Source organism: Onychostoma macrolepis, chromosome 07 (genome assembly GCF_012432095.1).
Source record: "Onychostoma macrolepis isolate SWU-2019 chromosome 07, ASM1243209v1, whole genome shotgun sequence".
Lineage (NCBI taxonomy): Eukaryota > Metazoa > Chordata > Actinopteri > Cypriniformes > Cyprinidae > Onychostoma > Onychostoma macrolepis.
In genome coordinates, this window is record NC_081161.1 from 34,422,811 (window position 1) to 34,435,318 (window position 12,508).

Here is a 12,508-nt window from a genome sequence, read left to right on the forward strand (position 1 = left end):
GATCATGTTTACTCGTTTATACGAATCGGTTCATTTGAACGGTTCAGTTTAAAGAATCATTTCAAAAGCTATTCAGTAATTCGTGTCAGTTCTTGTGTTGTTTACCCGGTATATTACGTATTCTAGTCTAAATGTTCAAGTAAAGCCATATGTAAAACACATATTGCTGTTTATTATGTTTTTTTAAATTAACATTTTAAAAACCTTTGTTAGTGTTGGTTTAAACGATGGTGAGAAATATTATTTTCTGCCAAAAATTATATATACATTTAAGCATCTCTTAATGTAAATTAACTTATTGTAATTCTCGGTCTATTTATTCATAAAGTTTTTACTGGCAGCTTCTGAGTGATCAGTTTTTTTGGACTGATTGGCGAACAAATCGTTCAAACAGTGAACATTTTGAACTGATTCATTGAAACGAATTGACTCATAAGAACGATTCGTTCACGACTTGGACATCGCTATACCGGAGTTAAGAAAAAGATTTTACATCCTATACTTTCTCATGACATGTTTTACCGAGTAATTCAAAATAATATGTATAACGATGATTTTTCTAAAGTCTAGTTCCATGTCATGGCAGCGTTTGCTTTTGTGTTTATGAATGTAGCCTGAACAACGTTTTGGAAAAACTCAGGGAAACTTTATTATGGCCAAGACAAGTCTCCGGTTGTTTTGTTTTTAAGTAGCTGGAGCGTCGCCGGCTACACTTTTCTTTTAATTTCTGTGGTTAGGAATACGACGTAAAAAAAAAATCGACGGGAAGAAATAAAAGAAACAACTGCGAGGTATCGTAAAGGAACAAATAAAAGAATGTCAGGACGTCCTGCTAGTAAAGTAAACAATCGTCGTTGTGTCAAGCTGCACAACGCTAGCTCTTTAAATATAAATACGCTGTTCTGTAGCTGCAGTCAAGCTTTGCACATATTTTCCTGTCAGAGGCAGAATAATTAGGAAAGGCTTGTTTCAGTACATGTGCCACTGCTTAAAAGAATAAGCATAAGATGAAATATAAATATCTCAAAACTAAGACCTACTCTCTACCCTGCCAAAAACATCTTAAAACAGTGTACGCTGGTCTTAGCTGGTTTTAACTGGTCTCCTAGTTTGGAAACCGCTCTAAAACCAATAAACCTAGTCCAAGCTGGGAGGCCAGAAAACCATCTTAGGCTTGTTCTAATATATATTTTAAAAATCATCATTAAATAAGTACCTTGCTTATAACCTTTCTGTTTTTCTCAGATGATTGAGGTGGTGGCATCAATGGCACGAGGGCCTGTGTTTTTGGCCGGGGAGGTTTTAGAGTGTCATATAACCTTCACAAACCCAATGTCACATCTGTCTACATCTGCCAGCAGGTAAAGAACACTGTGATCAGCATAAACAAAGTCACTGGCTCGCTTTTTGACATGTATATGTATGTCAGTTGTGATCGAGTCTGTTCACCTTCCACAGTGAGATGTTGGCCTGGGCCAGTGCTCAGATCCACTGCCAGTTCCATGCCAGCGAGAGCCGTGTGGCTCTACCCGCTCAGGGCACCAAGCAGGACGTCCAAGCTGAGAGCGACACCGTACTGATACCAAGCAGAGGTGAAAAAATGAGCAGCTAATACCAGACTAGTTTTACTTAACTTATATTGTTACAGAAAAGATAACGCAAATCGATTGAAGATCAGTTTATCTGTAACAGCTGTATGTAAAATTGTGTGGTTTGTATGTCAAGTCACCTTTATTTATACAGTGGGGAAAATAATTATTTGATCCCCTGCTGATTTTGCAAGTTTGCCCACTTAAAAAAAAAAGAAGGGTTTATCATTTTTATGGTAGGTTTATTTTAACTGATAGAGACAGAATATCAAACAGAAAATCCAGAAAAAAGCAGCATACACATGTTAAAAAAAGATTTACATTTTAGTAAGTCAAATAAGCAAAACATGACTTAGTACTCGGTGCAGAAACCTTTGTTGGCAATCACAGGGGTAAGACGTTTCTTGTAGCTGGTCACCAGGTTTGCACACATCTCAGGAGGGATTTTGGTCCACTCCTCTTTACAGATCCTCTCTAAATCATTAAGGTTTCTTAGCTGTCTCTTGGAAACTTGAAGTTTCAGCTCCACAGATTTTCTATAGAATTAAGGTCTGGAGACTGGCGAGGCCACTCCATGACCTTAATGTGCTTCTTCTTGAGCCACTCCTTTGTTGTATGTTTCAGGTCACTGTCAAGACCCATGACCCATCTTCAGTGTTCTGGCTGAGGTTCTTGTCTAAGATTTTACAGTCCATTTGCCTCTCAATGTGGTAAAGTTGTCTTGTACCCTTAGCAGAAAAACAGCCCCAAAGCATGATGTTTCCACCTCCGTGCTTGACTGTAGGGATGGTGTTCTTGGGATGATAGTCAGCATTTCTCTTCCTTCAAACACGACGAGTTGAGTTGATGTCAAAGAGCTCAATTTTGGTCTCATCTGACTACAGCACATTCTCCCAAGCGTTCTCTTAAATCATTTAGATGTTCATTGGAAAACTTCAGACGGGCCTGTACATGTGACTTCTTGAACAGAGGGACTTTGCGTGCACTGCAGGATTTCAGTCCATTGCGGTGTAGTGTGTTACCAATGTTTTGCTTGGTGATTGTGGTCCTAACTGCCTTGAGATCATTAACAAGCTCCTTCTGTGTAGTTCGGGGCTGATCCCTCACCTTTCTCATGATCATTGAGATCTTGCACGGAGCTCCAGACCAAGGCCGATTGATGGTTGCTTTGTATTTCTTCCATTTCCAAATAATCGCACCATCAGTTGTCTCCATCTCACCAAGCTTCTTGCTGATGGTCTTGTAGCCCATTCCAGCCTTGTGCAGGTCTAAAATCTTGTCCCTGATGTCCTTTGACAGCTCTTTGGTCTTGCCCATGGTAGTGGAGAGGTTGGAATGGAAGATACAGATTCTATGGACAGAAGTCTTTTATACACACAGCGAGCTGAAATTAGGAGTATCTTCTTAAAGTGACAGGACTAATCAGTGCACATAACCAATCTGTGGGAGCCAAAATTCCTGCTGGTTGGTAGGGGATCAAATACTTATTTGACTTACTAATATGTAAATCTTTTTTTAACATTTGTATGCTGCTTTTTTCTGGATTTTTTGTTTGATATTCCGTCTCTATCAGTTAAAATAAACCTACTATAAAAATGATAAACCCTTCTTTTTTATATAAGTGGGCAAACTTATAAAATCAGCAAGGGATCAAATAATTATTTTCCCCACTGTATATACCACTTTATGCAACAGAGATTGTTTCAAAGCAGCTTCACAGTATTAAACAGGAAAAAAATCAATCATGCAAGAATCAATGATGCAACATACTTCAAATAAATTCCCTCAATACCACATTCTGCTTTAAACAGATCCAAAAATCTGTTCAGCTCCAGTCAGTTCAGTGCTGATTCAGTTTAAAGTGGTCATATGATGCTATTTTAAAGATCATTATTTTGTGTATTTGGTGAAACAGAATATGTTGACATGCTTTAATGTTCAAAAAACACATTATTTTTCAAATACTGTACATTATTGAAGGTCCTCTATGCCCCGCCTCCCTCAAACGTGTCGTTTTCTACAAAGTCCCTCCTTCCGACAAGCGCAGTCTGCTCTGATTGGCCAACTGACCCAGTGCATTGTGATTGGCCAAACACCACAAGCACGCGTCAGAAATGTAACGCCCTTTCCATAATCGCGAGCTTCAGCTTTAAAGTTAGTTTTAACAGTTCAAGCCCAAAAGGGGAACAGAGTTGCGTGACAGACACAGTGATGATGCTCTTATATATTTGCAGTACCCAAGCTGCGGTTAAGACGATTTCTGACTGTTGTACACTCCGCTGTGATGTGACCCTCTTCCCCTCTCACACACAAACACACATTGCGTTACGTGCAAAACTCCATATTTGAACAGTCAATAGCAAATACTTAAACTAATAACAAAACATACTTGCAGTCACTGATTCAGAAGCGGCAGGTTGTCATAGCAAGTCAGAATTGAACCCTTTTTTTTTTTTAGAAATTTTGCACAGCCAGCCTTGTACTCTCCTAGGTTCACGAAACTGTCGTCCATAAAATGCATTGCACAAATTTGAATATTTGGGTTGTGTTGTTCTGTTGTAAACTAATTTTAATCAATGATTTCTAATTTACTTTTAGAAGGCCAAATAAAGTGCTTTTGCATAGAAAGACACAGCGTCTCCCTGAAATGGCTGCATCAACACTACTGCGGTTACTGAAACCACGCCTTCTTTCTTTGCGTGAACATTTGGGTGGATGTTATGCAAATGTTTCCACATTGTGACGTAGACATGTGGGGGCGTGTTTGAATGAGCCGTTTTAGGAGGGAGTGGACAAGTCTTAACTTTTATGAAGAATATCTCTTTGGGTTTGAGACTTTAGTCTTTGCAACTTTAGGGATCTCATCTATGCATGAACAGCTTGTAACACTCCAAAGAGAAAGGAAAACTTGAAATCGCGTCATATGACCCCTTTAATTTAATAACTGTGTAAAATTCATCAATAATGAATCAAGTTCAGTTCGGTGACAAGTAGCTCTACTGAAGACAATGGCAATATTATTCAGCTTAAATTAGTTCAGTGTTGATTCAGTTTAGTTCAGTAACTGTGTTAACACTGCAAAATTTGCCAGTTAAGAACAAGTTCAATTCAGCTTTATAGCCGCTCTACAGAAGACAATAGTGTCATCCTCCAGCTCAATTCAGTTCACATTTTGTGTCAGTGCAGTCTAATGTCACATGTTGCAATTGGAATTTTTGGAAGCCGAACAGAACAGTGAGCAAATTCAGAACAGAAACTATTTGAAATTTTGGCAGTTTGAGAAAATACTGTACTAAAAGCAAATGTTCAGGTTGTGGAAACTGGAAATAGTTCTATTGGTGAGGATGCTGTACTTACCTTATGCAAAAATACACAATTATGCAATATTAAAATAACCTTCTACTTTAAAATATTAAAAAATATATCAAAGGTTATCCAGCATGAATTACTTTACTTTACCAGAAAGTAGGTAAAAACATGCTGGACGGAATAATGACCAAATACAATCTGCCAAACTCACAAACATTGTTAATTGGGGATAATGCAATCACTTAAGTCAGAAACCCTATAAATTTCAAGAAAGCGCTGATGATGGCTGACAAAGCACGTGAAGATCAAGCAGTGTAATGATTTCAGCTGGTCACAGATGTCCTGTTGGCACTGTATGATGGGAACTTGTCAATTTTTATAATCTCTCTATTAGTTTGGTGTTGAATTGTGCCTTTCTTGTCACAGTAAAAGCCAAATACTTTGAGTCTATCAGAAAGTGTACTTGTGATGAGGATTAGACGTTCATTTCAGCTTTGTTAATTTATCCAGCTTTCTGTAATCTCAGATTTATTCACAGGAAACCTCTTGATTTTGGAACAGGGATTAAAAGGAGAGATTTCATGATTTCCCTGTTTCCTCATTGATCCAGGTGAACGAGGGCAGTGTGTGCTGGACACACCACCGAAGATCTTGTTCTGTGACCTTCGCTTGGATCCTGGAGAGAGCAAGACCTGTAAGAAGCTTAAAATAAACCAGACACGGATTCAGTCATGTTTAACTTTTGGTCTAAATGACCTGTTCCATTTTCTATTGATAAGCGCTTGTGTTGTTTAGAGTGTTTATGCCCTGACAACATCAGTAATAAGAAGTGAACCCCTTAATCAGTTCAGAAAAACTAATTCCTCATGACCCAGATAATGTTGATATGCTGTTGAAAACTGGTTCATGGCTCAAAACCAACAGTCAGCTGGACAAGGTTCAGCTGTTCAGTCATGTAATTGCACATTATGCCTGGTTAATGTCATTCTGAACTACAGGAGACAGCCACATGTAAAACAAATCTCTGCCATGTTTTTTCAGCTTAGACTACCAGGAAATAATGTTTTCCCCTCATTCAGATTCCTATAGTGAGGTTGTGCCCACTGATGGTCCACCCAGTTTCCGGGGTCAGGCAGTGAAGTACGTGTACAAGCTCACGATTGGCTGCCAGCGAGTCAACTCACCCATCAAGTTACTGCGTGTCCCTTTCAGAGTTTTAGTGCTTCATGGTAGGTTGCACAAATGGTCTCCTTTCTCCCTTTTAGTCTTGTCTAATTTTCAGCAAGCTGCATTAGAGATGCATTAATCATTTTCCACGCGCTTTTTTTATTTTAACACCTAAAGAAATGTGTAATCTGTTTAGAAAATGTGTGAATACTTGGTTGTTGAATAAATTAACACAAATATGCCCGTAAATAGTGTCTCCACATTGTAAGAAAATATTCTTTTGCAGGCATGCCAGAGCCACCGTTTCCCCAAGATGAGGAAGTGGCTCCCTCAAACCCCTTCCTGGAGGAGGAGGAAGGAAGCAGGAGAGACACAAGACCGTTAGAAAGAGCTCTGGACATGCTGATGATCACCACCTCACGTCGATTCCCATGTGCGTGAGTGAATGCGGGAAGGCTTGTGTCTTTGAAAGAATGTGTGTTTGTCATTCATCTATCTCTTATGTTGTGGTCCTCTGCTTAGATTTGAATTCTGTGTTAATTGTGAATATGGTAATGAGTACATGCATTTCCCTCACAGATATGTTCAACATCACAAACGTGCGGGGAAAGGTGGCTAAGTTCTGCATCTTTAAGACTGTGTACAGGCTCGGGGAAGATATTATTGGCACCTTCACATTCTCAGAAGGGGATATTCCATGTTTACAGGTGTAGTATATAGTACAGGTCAAAAGTTTTGGGACGGTATGATTTTATTTATTTATTTTTAATGCATTACTCCAGTCAAAAGAACAGCTATTATTTGATATAATATTTAAATAAATGCAAAAGTCTTTACTGTCACTTTTGATCAATTTAATGCATCTTTGCCTTTTCCCTACATTTTTGAGAATGTAAATGTTTCATGAAGCACTCCTGTAGTGTTCATGTGTATGTATATCTGTTTAGTATTCAGTAAGTCTACAAAGTGAGGAGGAGGTCCAAGAGCAGTACCAGAGACGTCCCGGCCAGGCTGTCAGTGTCACTGGTCATGGCCGACATCTAGAGTCCTGCTTGCACACAGCCTCCAGCCATTTCTCTCTCCCTGTACCCCTCAATGTCACACCAGGATTCACCACAGATATAGGTTAGAAATCCTGCACTCATAAGATGTTGTATGTTGAAAGTTGGACAATGTAGCTTTTGGTTGACTTATTGGTTTATTTCCGGTTCAGCTTGAAACTGAAGTTTTAAATCTGTTATCAAATGTATGTGAGTCAAGGAAATAAATGAACACTGATAAGGCAACATTCTCATTCAATGATTTTATTCTCTTCCCCAGTGACGTTAAGATGGCGTCTGCATTTTGAGTTCGTAACAGCGCGGGAGCCAGTGGAGCCGCCGGTGGTTCTACAGAATCAGTCAGAAGTCACAGTATGGATGGGGGCAGAGCATGTGGATGTGGACACCTTCAGTTGGGACCTTCCAATCAAAGTGCTTCCCACAAATCCCACGCTAGCTTCATACGTTTCACAGTTCACAGGGACAAACAGCATCAACATTTGAGTTGTGTTGGTGTTTGTGCAGGGAGATTATAAAACTAACGAGTTATTGTTGTGAGATGTCTTGTTAGCAGTCTATTTTAAATTCAAAGGTGGCTTATATTTGGAGTTGTTTTATTGGTTTTTATCTTTTGCCGTGCAATGAGTTGACAATTCTTTATTTAAGCTACTTTACATTTCAGCCTTGACCAACAGACTGCTTTATCTCCTGTAATGTAAAGATTTCTGTATTTATTGTCTATATTTCATTTGTATGCTCCAAACTATAATGACAAATGGATTCTATTGTATTTCAGTTCTCTATTACAAGCTATTTTGTACCATTTCTCTATATGCAAACCATAACTGAATAAAACTGAATAAAAGTTATTGAGAGGTTTGATTTCTGAAACGGTTGTCCCACCTGTATGAACTACAATATGTCCTGTATTTCTGCTGTAATTCTGACAAAGCTACTTGTATTAAAACTTTTTTATTCATCGGAACTCATGAGTCCTGATAGATTAATAAATATATAGGTTTATAGTATGTTTATGATAGGCTTATAAGTTTATAAACCACAATTGATTCTCACCGTTTTAAGAACTGTAGTTTCTTAAATGGAAACGATAGGTACAAAGGGGTGAAAAGAAAGAAGTTTTCAGCTTACATCTTGATTTTGTGTTTATTAGCATTTTAAATAAGAGTTACAATCATTTATTTTGTAATAATCATTTGTTAATTTGAATACTTTCAAGTCATCCTGTGGCCATCTTGAAAGTTCACCGAGGCACCTGAGAACCACTGTACTATTGTAATTGTTTTAGAAATTAAAAGAATGAGATGACTTTTCTATACATATTTATTAGAGTAAACAATGTAAAAATGATGTTGTTGCAACTATTTAACAGGGAATACCCTTTTAATTTTGATCTCGGAGCTTAAAAATATCTTGGCTATTGAGGCAATGAGCTGTAAAAGAGACAATAACAGGCCATACAGTGCTAATATTTAGTGTTATAGTTATGTGATAATAGCACGGTAGAATAAGCACAAATTAATATACAAAATGAACAACATTCCATACAAATATAAAACTATCCGATCAGTCTCTCCAGTACATTGTTCAAACGCATAACTCAAAAGAATGCTTTCCTTCCCTACATGCTATACATGTCAGTCCACATCCTATTTGCCTTTAAATTGAGAACTTAAATGGTAATGGTTATGCTTTGAGAATACAAGTGCTATAGAAGTAATATTGCATCTCATGTAATAGTGAGACAGATGTTAGCTGACAGGCAGTGAAGTCTTCCTCCATGCTAACCTTCTAGTTTCATGTTGAGTGCTCCATGTCTTGGATCAACATTGTTCTCTTCTCCAGGAATGCAGGGCAGGCGGGGATCAGAGGTCATCACCAGTGTGACCTGGCAGGTCAGAGATTCAACCCGAACTTCACACCAGGGAGGAAAGTCCACAGGCCGATGCACACTGTAATCGAGTGATTGATTTAAATATAAATTAAAATAAACTATGTTCTGTGTTGCAACAAGTACATTCTCCAATATATTGCTGTGTTTTCACAGCAATGCCATAGAAGAATTTAAGAACTTAAAAGAACCATTTATAATAAACATTTTAATAATCTGAAGAAGCTTTTTACATTATACTTATACCTTTGTGCAATGGAAAGGTTTTATGGTTTCTTAAAAGTCCTTCATGGAACCATCACTGCCCATCAAAAACCTTTATTTTCAAGAGTGTAATTTGTTTCAGTTCACCAAAATAAAACAGAAAAATCTCTAGATTCCCATTCATTAGGTTCTTTAATTTATTATCCAATAGAGAAATTAATGCAAGATGTTAGGACTCTTACGTTTCACAGCATCCCACTCCCACAGGGTGCAGGCAGGTGCACTGCACACAGCCCTGCTCCATCCAGCTCTCTCCCATAGAGTACTGCTTCCCATCATACTCACACAGAGCTGTGAAAAGAGACATCGAACACACTGAAGATCAAGTCCTGAGAGTGCCTGATAAACAAGTGCACTCCAAATAAAACTGACTTAGAGTAAATATCATGAGACAGGACACCTGGTCTCACCTTGAGAGTTGAAGTGGCACTGCATTGGTGCTGCTGAACATTTCATCCACACCAAAGAGACCATGAAGATCATCATCACACCATGTCTTGCCATGGGATCCATCTGAGTTGTTCAATCGCCCTCTGAATTGTTCTCTCTCCTCTTTCGCACCTCCATTTATACACCCTTGCGTTCACGGGGACGGGTGTGAGGAGTGGTTTACCCCCTACCTGAGGTGTGCTTCTGGGGTGGGGGCAGGTTAGTTAGGGGGTGTGCAGAGGAAAAAGCTGTGGCTTGGCACCACTTGCTTTTTCTCTCCGGTGATTGCCATTCCCCGCTCCACTGGGCATGACCTTGAAAAACTATAGAAATTCTGACACATCCTGGGATGACTAAGAGAGGTGGGGAAGAGAGCTGGAGAGCAAGAAAAAGCAAAAAGTTGATGCGAGACAGCATGCTGAACAAATATGGATAACATGAGTTGCCAATTAAAGATAACAGCCCTATATTTTGAAAAAAAGGCCTAATTTCACCTAATTTGATGATGCTGAGTTAAAAAGTTAAAACTTTCCATCATGTCCAGTTTTTCCACCAAAATAATGCAAATATTAATATATATAGCAGGCCTATGTATCCGCTTTAATCCAGTTATCAAAATAACAAGAGCAGTAAAATGCCAAATGTTTCTGTTTTAATGACAAAAAGATGTATTTAAAATGTTTAAGTTAACTTAGAATCTGCAAAGGAGTGTAAAAAGATGTTAAGTTAAGTACATTATGTTAAGTTAAGTACATGTTAAGTACATTAAAATTAAAATGTTTACGTAAACACAAGTTTAGAAATAAATACCCCCACACACACACACACACACAAAAACTGTACATTTCTGTTACGTTTTTGTAGTAAAACACACACAGATGTATCAGAATACATCTGGCATGTTTGCATTTTCTTCTGTCACTGACAATAAACTGGATTAGGCATAAATTAATATCAGAATCATTAATTTATTACCTTCAGAATCATTATGTGAAAATCAGCTAAGAACTGAACAAATAATTGTAACTGCTCAAAGGAAGATCGTAATCATGTCTTAATCATTTTTGATGATTAAAATATAATACAAGACTTTTTGATCTTACAAATGGTTGTCAAAATCAAAAATGTTAAAATGCAAATGTTGGATTTTATTCAGCAAATATGATGCAGGGCAGTGTAATCACCAAATAGGGAAAAATAAATATACTAAAATGTATTTGAAATACATTTATTTCATGCTAAGTATACTACAAATAAATTTACATATCTATGTGCTTAATGAAAATACTCTGCAATTGTACTGTTGGTGTACTAAACTAGTATACTTAAAGTCTGTTAAACTGGAACAACTAGTAACAACCAGTTTAATTGTGCAGACATAGTGCTGAAGTCCAACTAAAGTTGTGCTGAAGTATATTTGATTGTGCTAAAGTGGAACTATTACAAATATATACTTCAGGTATACTTTAAATATCTTGCATTTAAAGACTGATATTATTCAAAGATCATACAATCCTCATCAGAAATGATATTAAAACACATTTAGGCTTAATATTAAGAAATGTGCACAAGTAGTATTCCAAATAAAGTTCAATTATAATTTTTATAATGTCAGTAAATATGTTGATGGATTTGAAATACAAAGTTCTGTCATGAAACTCTAGATGGCGAAGTCCGATAGGTCTAACTCAATCTCACATAATGACATCATCACAGGGCACAGCTGATTGGTTCTCTCTTGTATTGGTAGCCAATGAGCTCACTGCTCAACATTCAAATATATGACTACTGCTTGCTGTATCAGTTGCAGCAGGCTTCAGAAATCCTCCACCTTCCCTAGCTCCACCTGTATAGATCTGCTACGGGGTGATTCATGTATGCTACAGTGGGGCAAAAAAGTATTTAGTCAGCCACCAATTGTGCAAGCTCTCCCACTTAAAAAGATGAGAGAGGCCTGTAATTTTCATCATAGGTATACCTCAACTATGAGAGACAAAATGAGAAAAAAAAAAAATCCAGAAAATCACATTGTAGGATTTTTAAAGAATTTATTTGCAAATTATGGTGGAAAATGAGTATTTGGTCAATAACAAAATTTCATCTCAATACTTTGTTATATACCCTTTGTTGGCAATGACAGAGGTCAAACGTTTTCTGTAAGTCTTCACAAGGTTTTCACACACTGTTGCTGGTATTTTGGCCCATAAGGGTAGGGCCAAAATACTTTCAACTCCCTCCAAAGATTTTCGATGGGGTTGAGATCTGGAGACTGGCTAGGCCACTCCAGGACCTTGAAATGCTTCTTTCGAAGCCACTCCTTCGTTGCCCAGGCGGTGTGTTTGGGATCATTGTCATGCTGAAAGACCCAGCCACGTTTCATCTTCAATGCCCTTGCTGATGGAAGGAGGTTTTCACTCAAAATCTCACGATACATGGCCCCATTCATTCTTTCATTTACACGGATCAGTCGTCCTGGTCCCTTTGCAGAAAAACAGCCCCAAAGCATGATGTTTCCACTCCCATGCTTCACAGTAGGTATGGTGTTCTTTGGATGCAACTCAGCATTCTTTCTCCTCCAAACACGACAAGTTGAGTTTTTACCAAAAAGTTCTATTTTGGTTTCATCTGACCATATGACATTCTCCCAATCCTGTTCTGGATCATCCAAATGCTCTCTAGCAAACTTCAGACGGGCCCGGACATGTAGTGGCTTAAGCAGGGGGACACGTCTGGCACTGCAGGATTTGAGTCCCTGGCGGCGCAGTGTGTTACTGATGGTAGCCTTTGTTACTTTGGTCCCA

At 38.2% G+C, this 12,508-nt stretch overlaps 2 protein-coding genes across 3 annotated transcripts; one reads left to right on the forward strand and one right to left on the reverse strand.

Moving 5' to 3' along the window:
* Nucleotides 1-419: 419 nt before the first annotated feature.
* On the forward strand, nt 420-7,974 carry rgp1 (GP1 homolog, RAB6A GEF complex partner 1). 2 transcript variants are annotated; one of them, XM_058782152.1, is made up of 9 exons: nt 420-474; nt 1,246-1,361; nt 1,459-1,592; nt 5,509-5,592; nt 5,978-6,127; nt 6,352-6,498; nt 6,645-6,772; nt 7,013-7,190; nt 7,386-7,974. In XM_058782152.1, exons 2-9 carry the CDS (start codon nt 1,246-1,248, stop codon nt 7,607-7,609), a joined length of 1,161 nt encoding a protein of 386 aa, XP_058638135.1. In that variant the 5' UTR covers nt 420-474; the 3' UTR covers nt 7,610-7,974. The 2 variants fall into 2 exon arrangements, with proteins under 2 accessions (XP_058638135.1, XP_058638134.1); XM_058782151.1 differs by lacking the exon at nt 420-474 and adding an exon at nt 481-791.
* A 382-nt stretch (nt 7,975-8,356) lies between these two features.
* msmp1 (microseminoprotein, prostate associated 1) lies at nt 8,357-9,817 on the reverse strand. The gene is made up of 3 exons (XM_058783543.1): nt 9,689-9,817; nt 9,461-9,569; nt 8,357-9,075 (listed from the first exon to the last, which is right to left on the reverse strand). The coding sequence occupies exons 1-3, from the start codon at nt 9,789-9,791 to the stop codon at nt 8,907-8,909; spliced, it is 381 nt and encodes a 126-aa protein (XP_058639526.1). The 5' UTR covers nt 9,792-9,817; the 3' UTR covers nt 8,357-8,906.
* Between the last annotated feature and the right edge of the window lie 2,691 nt (nt 9,818-12,508).

Excerpts from the sequence above, each read along its gene's own strand:
- rgp1 (XM_058782152.1), top strand. The coding sequence starts at position 1,246 with ATGATTGAGGTGGTGGCATCAATGGCACGAGGGCCTGTGTTTTTGGCC. Across the intron at positions 6,499-6,644 it reads CACCTCACGTCGATTCCCAT|ATATGTTCAACATCACAAAC; the intron begins GTGCGTGAGTGA and ends TTTCCCTCACAG. Across the intron at positions 7,191-7,385 it reads AGGATTCACCACAGATATAG|TGACGTTAAGATGGCGTCTG; the intron begins GTTAGAAATCCT and ends TCTCTTCCCCAG.
- msmp1 (XM_058783543.1), bottom strand. The coding sequence starts at position 9,791 with ATGGATCCCATGGCAAGACATGGTGTGATGATGATCTTCATGGTCTCT. Across the intron at positions 9,570-9,688 it reads GTGCCACTTCAACTCTCAAG|CTCTGTGTGAGTATGATGGG; the intron begins GTGAGACCAGGT and ends CTCTTTTCACAG. Across the intron at positions 9,076-9,460 it reads GGAGTGGGATGCTGTGAAAC|TGTGCATCGGCCTGTGGACT; the intron begins GTAAGAGTCCTA and ends ACTCGATTACAG.